Below are 21181 nucleotides of genomic sequence, written 5' to 3'. Positions count from 1 at the left end.
AGGGGATGATTAGGTGGCCAAGATGGTATGAAGGCCAGATTGGGAATTTAGCCAGGGGATCTTTTAATGTCCCAGCCAAAAGACAGCACCCTACACAGGGCAATGTCCCCAATCACTGCCCTGGGGCATTGCGATATTTCTTTAGACCAGAGGAAAGGGTGCCTCCTACTGGCCCTTGAACACCACTTCCAGCAGCATCTGGTCTCCCATCCAGGGACTGACCAGGACCGAACCTGCTTAGCTTCAGAAGCAGCAGGCAGTGTGATGCAGGTTGGTATGCTCCTGTGTCTGTTGGAAAGCAGAGCGAAACAAGTTTTCCCCTAGGATTTTGCCTGTGCTTAGCTCTAAGTTTTTGTCCTCAAAAAAACACTTCCCTGGTCTTTTTTGATGACAAGCATACTAATAACATGATGTAGCCACCACCATATTTGAAAATATGAAGACTGGTACTCAGTGATGTGTTGGATTTGCCCCAAACATAACGCTTTGTATTCAGGAAAAAAAACTATTTCTTTGCCACATTTTTTGCAGTATTACTTTAGTGTCAAACAGGATGCATGTTTTGGAATATTTTTTTCTTCTGTACAGGCTACCTTGTTACGACTTTTACTTCCTCTAGATAGTCAAGTTTAATCGTCTTCTGTCATTTAGATTAGTATTATGGAGTAACTACAATGTTGTTCATCCATCCTTAGTTTTCTCCTTTCACAACCATTCAACTCTGTAACTGTTTTAAAATCACCATTGGCCTCATGGGGAAATCCCTGAGTAATTTCCTTCCTCTCCGGCAACTGAGTTAGGAAGGACGCCTGTATCTTTGTCGTGACTGTGTGTATTGATACACCATCCAAAGTGTAAGTAATATCTTCACCATGCTCCAATGGATATTCAGTATCTTCTTTAATTTTACCCATCTACCAATAGGTGCCCTTCTTTGCGAGACATTGGAAAACCTCCCTGGTCTTTTGTTGTTGAATCTGTGCTTGAAATTCACTACTCAACTGAGGGACCTTACAGTTAACTGTATGTGTGGGGTACAAAGATGAAGTAGTCATTCAAAGATCATGTTAACCACTATTATTGCACATCATCTTTACTCCTGAATTTATTTAGGCTTGCTATAACAAAAGTGTCGAATACTTATTGACTCAAGACAATGTGTGTAGATCAGTGACACAAAATCCAAATGTAATCCATTTTAAATTCAGGCTGTAACAACAAAATGTGTGAAAAGTCAAGTGGTGTGAATACTTTCTGAAGGCACTGTATGTCCATTATCAAATTGACACTTTCGATTTGGTTTTACACCTTTTAAAGTATTACTGAGTTAATTCCCCGCCCAATTTTGTTTTATTTCTAAATATTAATATATTATCTGTTAGAGCTTGCTAGTTCTCAGAAAAGGATTGCCCCACTCCCCTGTTCTCACACTATACTTTCTGAGGGGCAATGGTAGCTTCAGATTGCTCTCCTGTCTGGTCTTGCTTGACTTACCATTCAGAAATTCAATTGACACATTTTGATTTTCAGTGCCGAATACACTAGTTACTTCTGTAAGTGAATGGTATGTCAAATCATGTTTAGATTTGTATATCATTTTCCGTCACATTCTGTGCACACCATAACAAAACTAGTCATTACAATGTGTAATGAACTTGAATGTTAGTTGACTATCCTGGTTTATTTAAACAGCCTGTCAGTCTGACTGTTGTCCTCTGTACCCTACAGACCTGCAGAGGGAACCTAGCAGCTGTGAGACACTACCAGGTTCCTCCAGGACCGACAGCTCTGGACCAGCTGTTGAAGAGGAGCACAGACAGAGACTTCCCTTTGCCCACAGCAGCATCATTCCCCCCTCACTGTACCCAGATGAGATAAACTCTCGCCCGTTCCTTTCTAAGTCCTCTGACCAGCCAATCAAGCCTGGCCAGAAACAGTCCCAGTGTCTCTCACCTCCTACACAGCAGCACACAGTCCCCTCCCCTGATATCTTCCTGCAGGCCCCTTTCAGGATTGCAGGGAAAGAAGGGAGAGATGTGTTTACCAACTCTCCTTTCCCTCTGGCCCACAAGCCTGCTCTGCCATCTGATCCTTTTCTCCAGGCCCCCTTTGGGAAGAGGAATGAGATAGCTGGAGCTGCTGTCTCTGTCTCCCACCCTCCACAGCCCAACAAACAGCCCCTCTGCCAGGTCCAGCCAAACACCCACCATCCCCATAGTCTTTTACATCCCAGTGTCCAGGGGAAGGCCCTGTTCACACCGGTTGCTGCCCCTAGGCCCATCATCTGGCAGGCCCAGCCCAGGTACTCCCGGTGCTCAGAGGTCCCCCTGCCCCAGCAGCCTGTCGCAGCCCACCGAGTGGTCTCCAGTGTGGGGCAGCAGGCTGCTGTGGGCTCGGTGGCTGTGGGCCCCCTGCACTCCTGGACCATTGGAGGCAGAGCTATAGTGGATCCATTCATCAGGGCCCCCTTCCACCCCAGATGCCAACAGGGAAAGCCTTGATATCTGGACCCCCCTTCCCTCTCCCCAAATTCAAAATCTGGCCCCACACCAAATGCCAAAGCTGGCCTCCATCTAGTGCCTACACGTAATGGGGAGGTTATCAGCGGAAGTCTGTCCCAGGCCAGCCCTGCTCTTTCCCCCTGTGGAGGGCATAACCCAGTCCCAGCAGCCCTCTTGTAAGTATGCAATCTAGATTAATCTGGCTCCCTCTGTTGAGGATGTAATAGGTAGACTGACTGTTTTTCTGTGCAATTGCAGTATTAATCATGACTCGCTCCATCTTGCCCATATTCAACTTGTTTTTTTACACGCTCGTTCTACCTCAGCTTTCTGATTTGCCTTCAGATGAAACACTGGTAGATTGCGGCACTTCATTTGCATTTCATGAGGATTTCCAGGACACATCAAACTGCTAAAACTATATTGAAAATAAAGATTGTCCAGGATCGTTTCACTTTAAAGGTACTAATGGCAATCTACACTTTCTGAATTTGAGAAATCTCCCGTGTAAAAGGAAAAGAAGAACAAAGGATTTTGTTTTATTTGTTAAAGGTTTGTGTTTGTATACTTACTGTATATATATTTTTTTTACATTGTTTTCAACACCATGTTAATAATATACTAATGTTGTGTAAATCACATTGGGTTTATATGGTTCGACTTGATATACTATGGTACTAAATTACATCAGTTGAGTATTTGCCTGATGAGCTGGTGACATTTGACCTCTGTCAAACGTGTATATTCTCCCTCTATTACTCCATACTTTTAAAACTGTTGTTTTACGCAGTTTCCTTCTTCACATGTCAACAGGTCTTTAAATGTTTTATAAAAAGACCTGTTGTCAACAGCAAGAGGAAAGGCTTATTGTGAAGGAAACTTAGCTTTGGTCCATAACCATAGCAGAGTCTCTATGCTCTATTTGAATGTCTTGGTAAGTTACTATGGATCAAAATGCACTCTAACATATAGTAATGTTGTATGGAGGCCAAGAGACAGCAGCTTGACACTGAGTATTCCAAACATTAGGAACACCTTCCTAATATTGAGTTGCACCACCCCCCCCCCCCCCCCCCCCCCCCCCTCCCCTCCCCCTTGTCCTCAGAACAGCCTCAATTCGCATTGACTCTACAAGATGTTGAAAGTGTTCCACAGGGATGCTGGCCAATGTTCCGTCTAAGCTGCGCTCGGGCACGCAGCTCCCTGGAACTGCTACAAGAAATATCTGAGCGCGCAGAGAAGCACGAGATTGAACCTCACGCAACTGTCTAGTTTTCCCTGTTAACACAATCACCGTTTCCCTTTACTGTGGGAATTGTGATCGAATCAACGCAATATTAGCAACTTTCAATGCAACATCTCGAAACAAAACAAAATATGCAAGACCTAGTATGCAAAACTAACTTTACAAGAGATTTTGTTTGTTGGCAGAACACATCAGAGCAGGATTCTATTACATTGACAGGCATGACTCGGGCACATACTCTACACAGACCGGTGCGGCATAACCAATCAAAGCTGCAGTAGGCCTATATGCAAATAGACCATTGCCATATATGTATCTGTACCATTCCTTTGAACTGGACTGTGTTTACAGCATCAGCGGTCATGGGTAGATGCACTTGTTTTGATATCAAAGTGAACACCACACATTGGCTGCTATTGTAGGCTGAATGATAGAACAGCTATTTCCATGTTAAAATGTTATGGGATGCATTTTCCCCATTGTTTTTGATGGTTGGCCACTCTTGTAGGACTACATTATGAGCAAGTAGCCTACTTGACCACTGTTAGTTTTAACTTTTAAAGCGGGTACAGCGTCAGTGTTCACAGAAAACGCGTGCCGGAAGTTGCACAGAATTTACACATTGAAGTTTGCGCTCAGCAGAAATTTGCTCAATGATGAAAAATTTTTGAGGGAACATTGATGCCTGCCCATGTTGACTCCAATGCTTCCCACAGTTGTCAAGTTGGCTGGATGTCCTTTGGGTGGTGGACAATTCTTGATACATATGGGAAACTGTTGTGTGAAAAGCCCAGCAGCATTGCAGTTCTTGACACAAACCGGTGCACCTGGACCCTACTATCATATCCCCGTTCAAAGGCACTTAAATATTTTGTTTTGCCCATTCACCCTCTGAATGGCACACATACACAATCCATGTCTCACTTGTCTCAAGGCTTAAAAATCCTTCTTTAACCTGTCTCCTCTCCACTGATTTGAAGTGGATTTAATATTTGACATCAATAAGGGATCATAGCTTTCACCTGGAATCCCCTGGTCAGCCTGTGTCATGGAAAGAGCAGATGTTCCTAATGTTTTGTACACTCAGTATATATTGTACATCTATTTCCCTTTAATGCTTAATAACCTACTTACAGCAATGATTCTCAAACCTTTTCACCCTACAGGCAATAGGAAAAGTCTCTATGTACCACCCAAAGGCAAAACATTTAATAATATGCCACATAATATTGATGATGTAAATGAAAGACTTCCTTGTTGTGCCTTACATTGCACTTCAGATCAGGAACCTCTGACCGATCATTTTCCAAATGTTCCACATTCGATTAATACTGTATGGATGGCGTATGTTGCCGTATTTTTTTTCTCTCACTTTGTGTGCGTCATTTGGACGAATGCTGTACGGATTTAATATGCTCTCCTGTTATCTCTCTCACTCTGGATGTGTGTCTATTCCTGGTATTAATCTATGAAGTTCCATTCATAGGAAGGGGTTGTTGAGGACAGCACAGCAGTCTGATGCTCTCACCTGTGATTACTGTTCAACAACACCCTCACTGGTCAATGCTTTGTTAACATCCACACTGTGCTGTAAACAGAATGAAGGATTTTTCATGAAATGATGTAGTAGGCTGCTTGTTTCTTATTATTCAGTCGCTTTACATGTCTACCAATCTGATTAAACATTCATGTTAACAATATGCTTATTTACACATTTGTGATTGTACTCACTGTCAAGTGGCATTCTTACCACTAATGACTCAATTGTTTGGGTCATTGTTTGGATCCAGATTGATCGGTCAGAAGGGTATTTTACCAAATGTAGTCCTTATACACTATGGAAGTGAAGAGTCTTTATATCTCTGATTGCTTCAGATGTTCTCAGCATCACCCTCACCATGTAGGAAATTGCAACAGAAATAGCGGTAGTAGAGTGATCTACCTGTCTGTCACACAGAAGGAGTTGATCCAGGGGCAGGCCACAGAGGCTCAGCGCTCCCTTGGGTGTGTGAGTCTAGTGCCTAACCTTCTCTGCCAGGGCTCTATGGCATCATAGTTGGCCTTTGCTTTTACTGCCTCCAGCCCCTCTGCCACCTAGTTTAGCTCGTTGCCGTTGGCGCTGTGATTTACCACAGGCATGCCTATATGAGGTCACTCCCAACAGGATTGTCTCTCTGTGTCCTTCTATAATAGCTCATTTAACCCATTTTAATCCCATCAGTCACAATAGTGGGGGGGAAAAGTTTGTACTTTACAGGCTCTAGAGAAGTTAGTTGTACTTATCAAAAACAAGTATTATATGATGAATGTGTCTAGTGTGATTCAGAGATGTTTCATATGATTTTTCAAAATGGTCACAAGACATCAAGCATTCATCTACAAGGTGTACTTTTACAGAAACATTTGGTACTAGAAGTCTGTATTCAACTGTTTAAAAAAAACAAATACATTGTTGAAATGTTCAAATATTGTCCTTGTACCTGTCATTTTTAAAGGGTCTAGTTTACATATGTGCCTTCATTTTTGATACATTGCATTCCTGATGCTCGTGGTAAATGGAAATATCTTAGTGGTCACATTTGTGACCAATGGGAAAATATAGTGGCTCTAAATTCATAGAAGATTATTTATTTTTCAATAGATTGAAGTTGAGTTAGATAATGGATATACATGATCAAGATGATCTTGTAGATGATTTTACCATTATCCATTAGCCAAACACATATTTAAATCAATGATTTTAATTGTAAATGTCATATTGTGTTATTTCAGGGAGAATTGGCCATGTGTAGACCCATACACTCAATTAGTGTAATATAACTTAAATATATAATGTCAGTAGGTGTGTTTAGTATCTCTTTCACAAGGATAGACCTGGTTTATCAGAGTACTGGGACATAGCCACAGGTGTACACCTGGTTTTTATGGGTATTTGGGCTGAGATATGGAGGTGTAGATCTGGTTTAAATTAGTATTGGGACTCAGTCAAAGGTGTAGACCTGGTTTATACTTGAGCTGAGGTGCAGGGGTAGACTTGGTTTACAGTTTGAGTATTCCGGCTCAGGCCAGGCTTAGTTGACTAATTGGATTCAAGCACAGGTGCAGACTTTAGGTACCGTGTGTAATTTGGACCTGAAGTACAGGTGTATAAATTGGGACTGATATGTGGAATTACACATTTTAATGACAATTGGGGCTCACATGTAGCAGTAGACCAGTTGTACAGATGAAGTCGGAAGTTTACATACACCTTAGCCAAATACATTTAAACTCAGTTTTTCACAATTCCTGATATTAAATCTAGTAAAAATTCCGTGTCTTAGGTCAGTTAGGATCACCACTTTATTTTAAGAATGTGAAATAATAGTAGAGAGAATTATTTATTCCAGCTTTTATTTCTTTCATCACATTCCCTGTGGGTCAGAAGTTTACATACACTCAATTAGTATTTGGTAGCATTGCCTTTAAATTGTTTAACTTCGGTCAAATGTTTCGGGTAGCCTTCCACAAGCTTCCCACAATAAGTTTGGTGAATTTTGTCTCATTCCTCCTGACAGAGCTGGTGTAACTGGGTCAGGTTTGTTGGCCTCCTTGCTCGCACACACTTTTTCAGTTCTACCCACAAATGTTCTATAGGATTGAGGTACGATCCACCACCTATTTTGTGAAGTGCACCAGTCTCTCCTGCAGCAAAGCACCCCCACAACATGATGCTGCCACCCTTGTGCTTCACGTTTGGGATGGTGTTCTTCGGCTTGCAAGCCTCCCCCTTTTTCCTCCAAACATAACAATGGTCATTATGGCCAAATGGTTCTGTTTTTGTTTCATCAGACCAGAGGACATTTCTCCACAAAGTACGATCTTTGTCCCCATGTGCAGTTGCAAACCGTAGTCTGGCTTTTTTATGGCGGTTTTGGAACTGTGGCTTCTTCCTTGCTGAGCGGCCTTTCAGGTTATGTCGATATAGGACTCGTTTTACTGTGGATATAGATACTTTTGTACCTGTTTCCTCCAGCATATTCACAAGGTCCTTTGCTGTTGTTCTGGGATTGATTGATTGCACTTTTCGCACCAAAGTACGTTCATCTCTAAGAGACAGAACGCGCTTCCTTCCTGAGCGGTATGACGGCTGTGTGGTCCCATGGTGTTTATACTTGCGTACTATTTTTGTACAGATGAACGTGGTACCGTCAGTCGTTTGGAAATTGCCCCCAAGGATGAACCAGACTTGTGGAGGTCTACAATTTTGTTTCTGAGGTCCTGGCGTATATATTTTGATTTTCCCATGATGTCAAACAAAGAGGCACTGAGTTTGAAGGTAGGCCTTGAAATACATCCACAGGTACACCTCCAATTGACTTAAATTATGTAAATTAGCCTATCAGAAGCTTCTAAAGCCATGACATCATTTTCTGGAATTTTCCAAGCTGTTTAAAGGCACAGTCAACTTAGTGTAGGTAAACTTCTGACCCACTGGAATTGTGTTACAGTGAAAGATTACTTCACTGGCCTAGGCAGAGTTCCTCTGTCCAGTGTCTGTGTTATTTTGCCCATCTTAATCTTTTCTTTTTTATTGGCCAGTCTGAGATGTGGCTTTTTCTTTACAACTCTACCTAGAAGGCCATCATCCTGGAGTCGCCTCTTCACTGTTGATGTTGAGATTTTGAGTTTTGCGGGTACTATTTAATGAAGCTGCCAGTTGAGGACTAAAGCAATATGGATTACATGTTAGGGTTACTAATAAGATTTGCATCGTGTCATGTCTGGGAAAAATTTGGATAAGCATTTTCTATTTAGCCTTAAGGAGTTAGCCACTGTTAACTCAAGCAAATGACTTGGTCAGCATCCAGGAAGTGTTCTAAGCATAGGTAGCTTGGGGCATGAATCTTATAGAGCAGGTGTATCGTCTCTGTGCTGGCAGGAACACTGCACCGGGTCTTGGCAGATGGTGGTTATATCCAGAGGTATTAAGGATATACAGTACAGTCGATAATGAAAGTCTACATACCCCTTGCACAGTCTTCACATGTTGCTGCCTCAAAATGTAATCATAAAATGGATTCAATTACATTTTGTATTCCTATCGATCTACATAAACTAATGGAAAAAAATATAGATTTTTTTTTTTAAATGACTAACATAATACAAAATGAGGATGTATCAATTGCGTATGTCTTCACACCCCAGAGTTAATACTTGGTGTAAGCACCTTTGGCAGCCATTACAGCTGTGAATTATTTTAAAGAAGATTCTACCAACCTTGTACAACATACTGTATATCACTTTTTGGGGGTCAAAATTGCTGAAGCTCAGTAAATTTGGATGGGAATCATTATTGGACAACAATATTCAAGCCTTGTTTCTGATTTTTAAGCTGATTTAAGTCAGGACTGAGACTGGACCATTCACGAACACTCAACACCCCTTGGAAAGCCATTCTAGTGTGTTTTTGGCATTCAAATTTGTGTAATTGCCATGCTCAAAAATAAAACTCTATCCCAGGGTTCGATTTTCAGAAGAGGAAGGCTTTCCTTTAACTTTTTACCTGGGCTTTGTTCTCATTTCATATTTATTTTGATTTTATCACACTCTTCAGTATATGCCAGTGACAAGCATACCCATAACATGATGCTGCCACCACAATACTTAAATACTAAGGGATCAAAAACATTGCATTCACTCCACATTTACTGGCCTGTATGATAAAGTGAAAAGAAGGAGCCTGTGTTAAAAATTCCATTACAAATTTTCCATTCTGTTATCCATTCTAAATTAAAAACTACAAGTGTGGGTCAAATCAAATACAACAAAACACAACGTGAAGCCCTCTCTATTTTGAAATATTGTGGTGGCAGCATCGTGTTATGGATATGCTTGTCATTGGCAGGAACTGGGGAGTTTGTCAGGATCAAAATAAATATGAAAGGGGCAAAGCCCAGGTAGAAAGTTAAAGGAAAACCACTTTCAAACGGTGCTCACCATTCTTCAACAGCCTTTGAAGTATGTTTGCTTCTGTTTGGTGGGTATGGCCTGATCCGTATGGATGTGACCATTTTAAATTTCAAAACTTGTGTGCAGCACACTACATACACATTATCCCTCTAAGCCACCATAATCACACAGTTTTTCAACTGGTCGATCAGTACAGTACCGTTTCTGTTTTGTTGTACTGAACGCACCTCTTGTGTGTCTATCTGGGCCAGGGAAGATGAACTGGGAGAGCAGTGGGAGAGAACATCTAAAATGATATTACAAACACATAAAGCTCATTGTACAGGGGCTATTTACTGATTTATCAGTCTCACCTCAAACCCAGTACAGACTTCTCAATGCATTATTCATGTCTAGCTATTTCCTCTGAGACGCATTCTGTTTGACGTTAAGTACTCTGCATGAAATAGCCTACAGCGTCCTTACTTTTCCTGAACTTTATCTGTGTACTCTGCTCTCATGCAGTATGTAATTTTGGTTAATGACATAACAGGCCATCTTTGTTCTGAAATTCAATATTTTATTACAATCTGAAAAAAAGGCCTGGCTGGTTTTGGATACATTCTGTACATTCTATACATTAATTGGAGGTACTCAGTAAGCACATTCAATACACACTTATCTGGATTGGAAATGGAATTAGACCCTAGTGGATTCACAGATCCTCATTCCTAGTTCTGCTGTAGGAATGGTTACACAACCAAAATTCCCCAGTTAACAACAGCCAAAGGTCACGTCAAAAGGTCAGTGTGCTCTGGCTGGTCCCTGATTTGGCCAATGGTAGGTCAGCCATGCTGATTTTAAAAGCATAATCTGTCAGATTTGGAGATTTCCAATGATAATTTGAATTAATGACATATTACAATAATACCGTATGAGCTCAGTACAACTGTCATAACCCAATATCTAAGGTTGTTACTGTTTTTTGTAACAATGTAAAAGGTTCAAAATATCAATAAGCTCCATCCATCAGCTCAAGTAGCAGGATCCGGCTGTTGAAATCACGTATTGTGCATTTAACATTCCACAGGACATGCTTTTCATTCCTTTGGCTTAAACTCTTCACATGATTTCTGTGTAAACAAGCAAATAAAGTCATCCGTTCTTCCCCAGTCAGAGGTTTTCCTCATTGCTAATGTGTTTGACATGTTTGTCATTCCTTGCAATATACTTATTGATTGATTTATAAAAAATTTCATTCAGTGATTCATCCATAATACACATAGGTTTGTATCAATCAACATGTAAGATGTACCTATATAACACATAAAAGACAGAGTTGAAAGCTGAGCCATTGATCTTTTAACTTGTGAAATACTTTGTTTATCCCTTCTGCTAAAGATGTCAATATTCTGTTTCCATTGATTAAGCAAAGCAGTAAAGAGTTGGTATTAACTTCACTGTAGTCTTGTACAGTAAAAAATATGATACAACTTCCTGATCAGTTAGAATAGAGAACATGGAAAATCTAATGGAACATTGTTTTACAGATCAATTGCTCAGCTTCTCTCTGAACCGTTGAGTGAAGTAGAGCTGGACTTGCTGTCCTGCCTGTCAATCTGTTGATAGTGGTTTGGATTGGTGGAGAAGAGAAAGGCACAGTATTCGGGACATTTTCAGGGGCCCTCAGGGTCCTTGCAGCTCAGTTCTTTAACAGATGCATTGGCCTTCCTTCCCTTCTTTTTCCTCAGAGAAATTGGTCAGATGGGTGTGGGGGAGGGCGGGAAGGGGGAGGGGCTCTGCATGAGGGTGGGGCCTGAGAAAAAACAGGTGGAGGGTTGGGTGGAGCAGCAGGTAGGGGAGGACTTACAGAAGTTGGGGGCAGAGCTTGGTTTGGATGGGGGGTGTAAGGAGGGGGGGTGATGCAGGACGGAGGAGGAGTGGATGGCAGGGGTGGAAGAGTGGAGGTGGGAGAGGGGGGCATGTGGGAGAGGTTGCCATGTGAGGAAGCGTGACTGTAGGTGTGAGGCAGACTGTAGATTGGCGTTGAGGGCTGGTGGTAGATTGGATAACGAGGAGCCGGGTAGGATTTCACCCTGGTGAAGCTAATGCACCTGCCCTGTAAATTAGGAGAGGGGGATAAAAACAGGGAAGAGAGCAATAAGAGGCAGTCATCAGGGCCCAGTTTATTACACTTTTTTCAATTTTAGCAATCGAATTCGATTAAATGTTAGAATTTGTTATTTAAAAACGAAAAAATTACATTTTGAACTTCCGGATAAGGATTCAGTAATCCAATCTGACCTTGAATCAGGATTAAAATGTTGATTTCGCGTTTTTCAAAATTCTAAAGGCAGTGACTAATATAGTTTTGATGCAGAAAATCAGGATAATCTTGAACCCACAGAAAGAGGAATTTAGAAAGGTGAAAGGCACTACAACAGAGATATTTCAAATGTAACTTAAATGGGGAGGCTTAAAAAAACGTTCTTTATTATGATAATTAAAGCTTCATTACGTTAAATTTACTGCAGTATACTGTGGACACCCCTTAGTGGATTCGGCTATTTTAGCCACACCCATTGCTGAAAAGTGTATAAAATTGAGAACACAGCCATGCAATCTCAAACAAACATTGTTAGTACAATGGCCTTACTGAAGAGCTCAGTGACTTTTAACATGGCACCATCATGATGCCACTTTTCCAGAAAGTCAATTCGTCAAATTTCTGCCCTGGTAGAGCTGTCCCGGACAACTGTAAGTGCTGTTATTGTGAAGTGGAAATGTCTAGGAGCAACAACGGCTCAGCCGTGAAGTGGTAGGCCACACAAGCTCACAGCACGAAGCCACTGAGTGCTAAAGCACTTAGCACATAAAAAACATCTGTCCTCGGTTGCAACACTCACTACCGAGTTCCAAACTGCCTCTGACAGCAACGTCAGCACAAGAACTGTTAAACGGGAGCTTCATGAAATGGGTTTCCATGGCCGAGCAGCCGCACACAAACCTAATCTCACCATACGCAAAGCCAAGCATCGGCTGGAGTGGTGTAAAGCTCGTCGCCATTGGACTCTGGAGCAGTGGAGTGGTGAATCACACGTCACCATCTGGCAGTCCAACGGACGAATCTAGGTTTGGCAGATTCCAGGAAGCTACCTGACCCAATGCATAGTGCCAACTGTAAAGTTTGGTGGAAGAAGAATAATGGTCTGGGGCTTTTTTTCGTGGTGCACAAATCGAGATCCATGCAGAAATGGTTTGTCAAGATTGGTGTGGAAGAACTTGACTGACCTGCACAAATCCCTGACCTCAACCCCATCGAACACCTTTGGGATGAATTGGAACATTGACTGCGAGCCAAGCCTAATTGCTCAACATCAGTGCCCGACCTCATTAATGCTCTCGTGGCTGAATGGAACCAAGTCCCCGCAGCAATGTTCCAATATCTAGCGGAAAGCCTTGACAGAAGAGTGGAGGCTGTTATAGCAGCAAAGGGGGGACCAACTTTATATTAATGCTCATCATGTTGGAATGAGATATTCGACGAGCAGGCATCCACATACTTTTGATCATGTAGGGTAAATGTATCCAGTCAGTTGTTATATTGAGTAGTGTCAAATAAATGCAGAAACAACCTGTGCAACCTGGGCCTTTTTTTTCTTCTTTTTTTTAAACATTTAATCAGGATAAGAAACTATGCCACTTTATATAATGTTTACATACCCTACATTACTCATCTCATATGTACAGTGCCTTGCGAAAATATTCGGCCCCCTTGAACTTTGCGACCTTTTGCCACATTTCAGGCTTCAAACATAAAGATATAAAACTGTATTTTTTTGTGAAGAATCAACAACAAGTGGGACACAATCATGAAGTGGAACGACATTTATTGGATATTAACAAATCAAAAACTGAAAAATTGGGCGTGCAAAATTATTCAGCCCCCTTAAGTTAATACTTTGTAGCGCCACCTTTTGCTGCGATTACAGCTGTAAGTCGCTTGGGGTATGTCTCTATCAGTTTTGCACATCGAGAGACTGAAATGTTTTCCCATTCCTCCTTGCAAAACAGCTCGAGCTCAGTGAGGTTGGATGGAGAGCATTTGTGAACAGCAGTTTTCAGTTCTTTCCACAGATTCTCGATTGGATTCAGGTCTGGACTTTGACTTGGCCATTCTAACACCTGGATATGTTTATTTTTGAACCATTCCATTGTAGATTTTTCTTTATGTTTTGGATCATTGTCTTGTTGGAAGACAAATCTCCGTCCCAGTCTCAGGTCTTTTGCAGGTTTCCTTCCAGAATGGTCCTGTATTTGGCTCCATCCATCTTCCCATCAATTTTAACCATCTTCCCTGTCCCTGCTGAAGAAAAGCAGGCCCAAACCATGATGCTGCCACCACCATGTTTGACAGTGGGGATGGTGTGTTCAGCTGTGTTGCTTTTACGCCAAACATAACGTTTTGCATTGTTGCCAAAAAGTTCAATTTTGGTTTCATCTGACCAGAGCACCTTCTTCCACATGTTTGGTGTGTCTCCCAGGTGTCTTGTGGCAAACTTTAAACAACACTTTTTATGGATATCTTTAAGAAATTGCTTTCTTCTTGCCACTCTTCCATAAAGGCCAGATTTGTGCAATATACGACTGATTGTTGTCCTATGGACAGAGTCTCCCACCTCAGCTGTAGATCTCTGCAGTTCATCCAGAGTGATCATGGGCCTCTTGGCTGCATCTCTGATCAGTCTTCTCCTTGTATGAGCTGAAAGTTTAGAGGGACGGCCAGGTCTTGGTAGATTTGCAGTGGTCTGATACTCCTTCCATTTCAATATTATCGCTTGCACAGTGCTCCTTGGGATGTTTAAAGCTTGGGAAATCTTTTTGTATCCAAATCTCTTCCCAAACTTCTTCACAACAGTATCTCGGACCTGCCTGGTGTGTTCCTTGTTCTTCATGATGCTCTCTGCGCTTTTAACGGACCTCTGAGACTATCACAGTGCAGGTGCATTTATACGGAGACTTGATTACACACAGGTGGATTGTATTTATCATCATTAGTCATTTAGGTCAACATTGGATCATTCAGAGATCCTCACTGAACTTCTGGAGAGAGTTTGCTGCACTGAAAGTAAAGGGGCTGAATAATTTTGCACGCCCAATTTTTCAGTTTTTGATTTGTTAAAGTTTGAAATATCCAATAAATGTCCTTCCACTTCATGATTGTGTCCAACTTGTTGTTGATTCTTCACAAAAAAATACAGTTTTATATCTTTATGTTTGAAGCCTGAAATGTGGCAAAAGGTCGCAAAGTTCAAGGGGGCCGAATACTTTCGCAAGGCACTGTATATACTGTACTCTATACCATCTACTGCATCTTGCCTATGCCGTTCTATACCATCACTCATATCTTTATGTACATATTCTTATTAATTTCTTTACACTTGTGTGTACAAGGTAGTTGTTGTGAAATTGTTAGGTTAGATTACTCATTGGATATTACTGCATTGTCGGAACTAGAAGCAGAAGCATTTCGCTACATTCGCATTAACATCTGCTAACCATGTGTATGTGACAAATAACATTTGATTTGATTTAGAATGACCTGGATACTGTAATCCCCTTTTTTTGCCATACAATGTGATTGATTTTGACCAAGTTTTTCAGAAAAGGCTCAGATAAGATCATTCTGATCCAGATACCACAATATTAAGATCACAGAATCCAGATTTGTTTGTGCTTTGAACAGGCCTACACCGTGCCATCTATTGGACAGGTTATGGTACTACTTCTACACTGTCATACGGGAATGGATATGAGTGAACTACACTGAACAAAAATATGAATGCAACAATTAACAATTTTACTGAGCTACAGTTCATATAAGGAAATTAGTCAATTGAAATAAATTCATTCGGCCCTTATCTATGGATTTCACATGATTTCACAAGGCTTCTTCTGTCCCACAATAAGTAAAAAATAAGTAGGGCCGTGGATCAGAAAACCAGTCAGTATCTGGTGTGACCACCATTTGGCTCATGCAGCGCGACATATCTCCTTTGCATAGAGTTGATCAGGCTGTTGATTGTGGCCTGTGGAATGTTGTCCCACTCCACTTCAATGGCTGTGTGAAGTTGCTGGATACATCCTGTCATACACGTCGATCCAGAGCATCCCACACATGCTCAATGGGACATGTCAAGTGAGCATGCAGGCCATGGAAGAACTGGGACATTTTCAGCTTCCAGGAATTATAGTGCTGAAACATGAGGTGATGAATGGCACGACAATGGGCCTCAGGATCTCGTCACTCTATGTTAAGGGATTTTTATGAATAATGACTAAATTATGTATACATTTCAGTCAGAATTATGACTAAACATAATACTACTATGTTACTGTATGGATGTATTAATCTTATTATAATCATAATACTGAATGTAATGTGTGTAGTTTTTGGACTGTCTGTTCCTTGTTAGAAATGAATGGAGTTATCGTCAGACTGGCTAGAATGCTGTGTTCCTTAATTTACTACTAGCCCAATGTCTCTGCTCCCCCTGTGCAGAGATAAGATGTCTTATCTTATCTCTGCACAGGGGGAGCAGAGACATTGGGCTAGTAGTAAATTATTTAACAGGTGGTGGACGATGTGGGAAGGCTTGTGAACTATACTGCCATTGATTCGGAGTGGAGGAGAGACAGTTTAAAACCTATGATGTCATTTTTAGTTTATAACCTGTTGTGAATTGTACCATGATCAGTACTCTCGAGAATAAACACTAGTGATTGATTTTGAGACTGGTCTCTGTCTATTTTATGCAAATAAGTATCTTACAAATCCTTAGAAATGGGCAGAGTGTTTTAATTGAATTGGTTGATAAACATATAGGAATCAAATTCCTTTGATACTCTATCTCTATGAATTCAAATAGTCATCGATAAAATACAATTGTGTTAGTTGTCCATAGCTTAAGCCTGCCCATACTGTAACCCCACCGCCACCATGGGGAACACTGTTAACAACAGTCATCAGCAAACCGCTCACCCACACGACGCCATACACGTGGTTGTGAGGCCGGTTGAACATGCTGTCAAATTCTCTAACACAACTTGAGGCGGCTTATGGTAGAGAAATTAACATTCAATTGTCTGGCAACAGCTCTGGTCAACATTCCTGCAGTCATCATGCCAATTGCATGACATTTGTGGCATTGTGTTGTGTGACAAAACTGCACATTTTTAGAGTGGCCTTTTATTGTCCCCAGCAATAAAGCTTCTTAATATGCCACACCTGTCAGGTGGATGGATTATTTTGGCAAAGGAGAAAGGCTCACTAACAGGGATGTAAACAAATTTGTGCACAACATTTGAGAGAAATATTATTTTGTGTACAAATGGACAATTTCTGGGAAATGTTATTTCAGCTCATGAAACATGGGACCAGCACTTTACATCTTGTGTTTGTATTTTTGTTCAGTGTAGTATGATATGTCATGTTTCGTATGGTATATATTGTGGACGTCCATCACCCATTTCGTATGATATGTTACAAATTACAATTGGTATTACATGTTACGAATTTGCTAAACGTACAGTATGTTATGAATTAGCAAAACATACAATGTTACAAATCTGCTAAACTTATGATATGTTACGAATTCTAGCTAGGTGGTTAATGTTAGCTAGGCTAGGGGTTAGGGTTAAGTTTAGAAGTAAGGTTAAATGGTTTTGGTTAGGGGAAGGGTTAGCTGGAAGGGTTAGCTAAAAGGGTTATGGTTAGGGTAAGGGTTAGCTAAAAGGGTTAGGGGAAGGGTTAGCTAAAAGGGTTAGGGGAAGGGTTAACTAAAAGGGTTATGGTTAGCTAAAAGGGTTATGGTTAGGTGAAGGGTTAGCTAAAAGGGTTATGGTTAGGTGAAGGGTTAGCTCAAATGGTTATGGTTAGGGGAAGAGTTAGCTAAAAGGGTTAGGGGAAGGGTTAGCTTAAAGGGTTAGGGGAAGGGTTAACTAAAAGGGTTATGGTTGGGGAAGGGTTAGCTAAAATGGTTATGGTTAGGGGAAGGGTTAGCTAAAAGGGTTAGGGGAAGGGTTAGGGGAAGGGTTAGCTTAAAGGGTTAGGGGAAGGGTTAACTAAAAGGGTTATGGTTGGGGAAGGGTTAGCTAAAATGGTTATGGTTAGGGGAAGGGTTAGCTTAAAGGGTTATGGTTAGGGGAAAGGTTAGCTAAAAGGGTTAGGGGAAGGGTTAGCTTAAAGGGTTATGGTTAGGTGAAGGGTTAGCTAAAAGGGTAATGGTTAGGTGAAGGGTTAGCTAAAAGGGTTATGGTTAGGGGAAGAGTTAGCTAAAAGGGTTATGGTTAGGTGAAGGGTTAGCTAAAAGGGTTATGGTTAGGGGAAGAGTTAGCTAAAAGGGTTAGGGGAAGGGTTAGCTTAAAGGGTTAGGGGAAGGGTTAACTAAAAGGGTTATGGTTGGGGAAGGGTTAGCTAAAATGGTTATGGTTAGGGGAAGGGTTAACTAAAAGGGTTATGGTTAGGGGAAGAGTTAGCTAAAAGGGTTAGGGGAAGGGTAGGTTATCAAACTTGGTCCAGGGCCCCCCGGGTGCAGATTTAGTTTTTTGCCCTAGCACTACACAGCAGATTCAAATAATCAAAGCTTGAGGATGACTTGGTTATTTTAATCAGCTGTGTATTGCTAGGGCAAAAGCCAAAACGTGCACCCGGGTGTGAGAGGGTGCCCAGGACCTGGGTTAGGGGAAGGGTTAGCTAATATTATAAGTAGCTAAAAAGTAGTAAGTAGTTGAAAAGTTGCTAATTAGTTCAAATACTAAAGTTGTACGTGATGAGATTTGGGTTGCTAGATGTTCGTGTTATATGCCTACCCACCCACCCCAACCGACCAACCACTCTACTTTCATTTTGGCCTTAGCCCTTTGCTGCAGTCAATGACAAAAAGCACCGTCTTTGGCCTCTTAGGTGGAATGTTATTCATATTTTTCATAATAAATACTTATTTATTATTTACAATGAAAACTCGGTTTCTACAGTATGTCAAACAGTTTTGATATACTTCAGTCTTCTGTGATGAATATAAAGTGTAATATTGGGATGCAAACTCAAGATTGAATACATTTCAACTCTATATCTAACATGCTACATAAGCCCATAACCATGTGTGTGAGGTGTATACTTTTGTTTCAAAGTAGATTTGTTCAAGACTACCAAGAATCACTCTGTGTAACCCTGATTTAGCCCGCTGCAGTAAAAAGGATATTAAGTAACTGTCTTATGTAACCATACCAAACTTAACAAATAATTTGTCCCGGATTTACATTTACTATGTTATGTCTAGTCTATGAGACCAGGCTGGCCACATACACACACTCTTTGTAAACACCTGCTGAGTGACCTGTTCCATGTATGAAGGTCATATTTTCTGGGGCATGTCCTAATGGATAACCTTGTCTCTGTGTTGTTAGATCAGGAGAAAGTCTCTGACTATGAGACTAAGTTAATGGACTCGGATGTGGAACAGCTCCGTATTCCAGTAAGCAATCTTTATTCCTTATTCACAATCGGTTCAGTGCAAGTTAGATGTGATCTTTTCAATGTCCATTGATGTACAGTGAAAGTGGAGGAGCTGGCAAAATGTTTCGCTCGCACCATATCCTGTTCTCTCTTTAGGAACAAGAGCACAATTGTGTGGTGAAAATGCCATCTGGCGAATTCTCACGGATTTGTAGAGACCTGTCCCAAATCGGGGATGCTGTCCTGATCACTTGTGCGGAAGGCGGGGTCCAGTTCTCAGCCAGTGGGGAGTTGGGCACTGGCAACATCAAGCTGTCCCAGACCAACATTGTGGACAATGAGGATGAGTCAGTGAGAGAGGCCTGACTGCCTCCACACACATACTCACACGCCCTGACAGTCAAATCAACAGACACAGGACATAATTTGTAGTCAGGCAACTAACCACTAGGCCGACCACTTCAATAGCAATTACTGTAGTTGTTTGGATTGTTGACTTGAGCCAAGTGCACTGCACACTTAATAATTAGATGGGTGCTTACATTTGTTTCAAGTGTGTATTATACACGTGTGAACTGGAAATGTGTTTTTTGCATATCCCGCTCCCCTTGAAAGCGGGATCAGTGCCAGGAATCATCCATTATTATCCAGTGACCCTGAAGCAATTAAGGTTAAGTGCCTTGCTCAAGGTCACATCAACATATTTTTCATCAACCAAATGGTTAAGACCGCCCCAATTGTCGAATCCTCAAGGCGCTCCGTTTCTATTCTTAGAGCTTCAAAGAAGTAACAGAGGAAATGGGAGTTGAGTGTTTTTTAATTTTGCACACCCAATTTTTCAGTTTTTGATTTGTTAAAAAAGTTTGAAATATCCAATAAATGTTGTTCCACTTCATGATTGTGTCCCACTTGTTGTTGATTCTTCGCAAACAAATACAGTTTTATATCTTTATGTTTGAAGCCTGAAATGTGGTAAAAGGTCGCAAAGTTCAAGGGGGCCGAATACTTTTGCAAGGCACTGTATATACTGTACTCTATACCATCTACTGCATCTTGCCTATGCCGTTCTATACCGTCACTCATATATCTTTATGTACATATTCATTCCTTTACACTTGTGTGTACAAGGTAGTTGTTGTGAAATTGTTAGGTTAGATTACTCATTGGATATTACTGCATTGTCGGAACTAGAAGCAGAAGCATTTCGCTACATTCGCATTAACATCTGCTAACCATGTGTATGTGACAAATAACATTTGATTTGATTTAGAATGACCTGGATACTGTAATCCCCTTTTTTTGCCATACAATGTGATTGATTTTGACCAAGTTTTTCAGAAAAGGCTCAGATAAGATCATTCTGATCCAGATACCACAATATTAAGATCACAGAATCCAGATTTGTTTGTGCTTTGAACAGGCCTACACCGTGCCATCTATTGGACAGGTTATGGTACTACTTCTACACTGTCATAGGGGAATGGATTTAAGTGAACTACACTGAACAAAAATATGAATGCAACATGCAACAATTAACAATTTTACTGAGCTACAGTTCATATAAGGAAATTAGTCAATTGAAATAAATTCATTCGGCCCTAATCTATGGATTTCACATGATTTCACAAGGCTTCTTCTGTCCCACAATAAGTAAAAAATAAGTAGGGCCGTGGATCAGAAAACCAGTCAGTATCTGGTGTGACCACCATTTGGCTCATGCAGCGCGACATATCTCCTTTGCATAGAGTTGATCAGGCTGTTGATTGTGACCTGTGGAATGTTGTCTCACTCCACTTCAATGGCTGTGTGAAGTTGCTGGATATTGGTGGGAACTGAAACCCTCTGTCGTACACGTTGATCCAGAGCATCCCAAACATGCTCAATGGGTGACATGTCTGGTGAGTATGCAGACCATGGAAGAACTGAGACATTTTCAGCTTCCAAGAATTGTGTACAGATCCTTGTGACATGGGGCCGTGCCTTATT

At 41.2% G+C, this 21181-nt stretch overlaps 3 protein-coding genes across 32 annotated transcripts in view; 2 read left to right on the top strand and 1 right to left on the bottom strand.

Annotated features, from left to right (window-relative positions):
* Positions 1 to 6213, top strand: part of LOC110523706 (AP2-associated protein kinase 1) — a 35224-nt gene extending 29011 nt beyond the window's left edge. For all 28 annotated transcript variants that reach the window (XM_090234705.1, XM_090234701.1, XM_090234695.1 and 25 more), the window contains one exon: positions 1729 to 6213. In XM_090234705.1, coding sequence (XP_090090831.1) covers positions 1729 to 2501 — 773 coding nt within the window. In that variant the 3' untranslated portion in view covers positions 2502 to 6213. The remainder of the gene's footprint in view (positions 1 to 1728) is intronic.
* Positions 2539 to 20090, top strand: LOC110523713 (DNA sliding clamp PCNA). Its single transcript, XM_021602652.3, has 3 exons — positions 2539 to 2677; positions 19147 to 19214; positions 19352 to 20090. Exons 1-3 carry the CDS (start codon positions 2590 to 2592, stop codon positions 19559 to 19561), a joined length of 366 nt encoding a protein of 121 aa, XP_021458327.1. The 5' UTR covers positions 2539 to 2589; the 3' UTR covers positions 19562 to 20090.
* Positions 10238 to 21181, bottom strand: part of antxr1b (ANTXR cell adhesion molecule 1b) — a 46687-nt gene continuing 35743 nt past the window's right edge. For all 3 annotated transcript variants that reach the window (XM_036977388.2, XM_090234716.1, XM_036977390.2), the window contains exon 19: positions 10238 to 11797. In XM_036977388.2, coding sequence (XP_036833283.2) covers positions 11426 to 11797 — 372 coding nt within the window. In that variant the 3' untranslated portion in view covers positions 10238 to 11425. The remainder of the gene's footprint in view (positions 11798 to 21181) is intronic.

The sequence above is a fragment of the Oncorhynchus mykiss genome, chromosome 5, assembly GCF_057628025.1.
Source record: "Oncorhynchus mykiss isolate SJ-2025 chromosome 5, ASM5762802v1, whole genome shotgun sequence".
NCBI classification, from domain to species: domain Eukaryota; kingdom Metazoa; phylum Chordata; class Actinopteri; order Salmoniformes; family Salmonidae; genus Oncorhynchus; species Oncorhynchus mykiss.
Note: the sequence above shows the minus strand (reverse complement) of the source record. Positions and strands in the feature narration are given on the sequence as shown.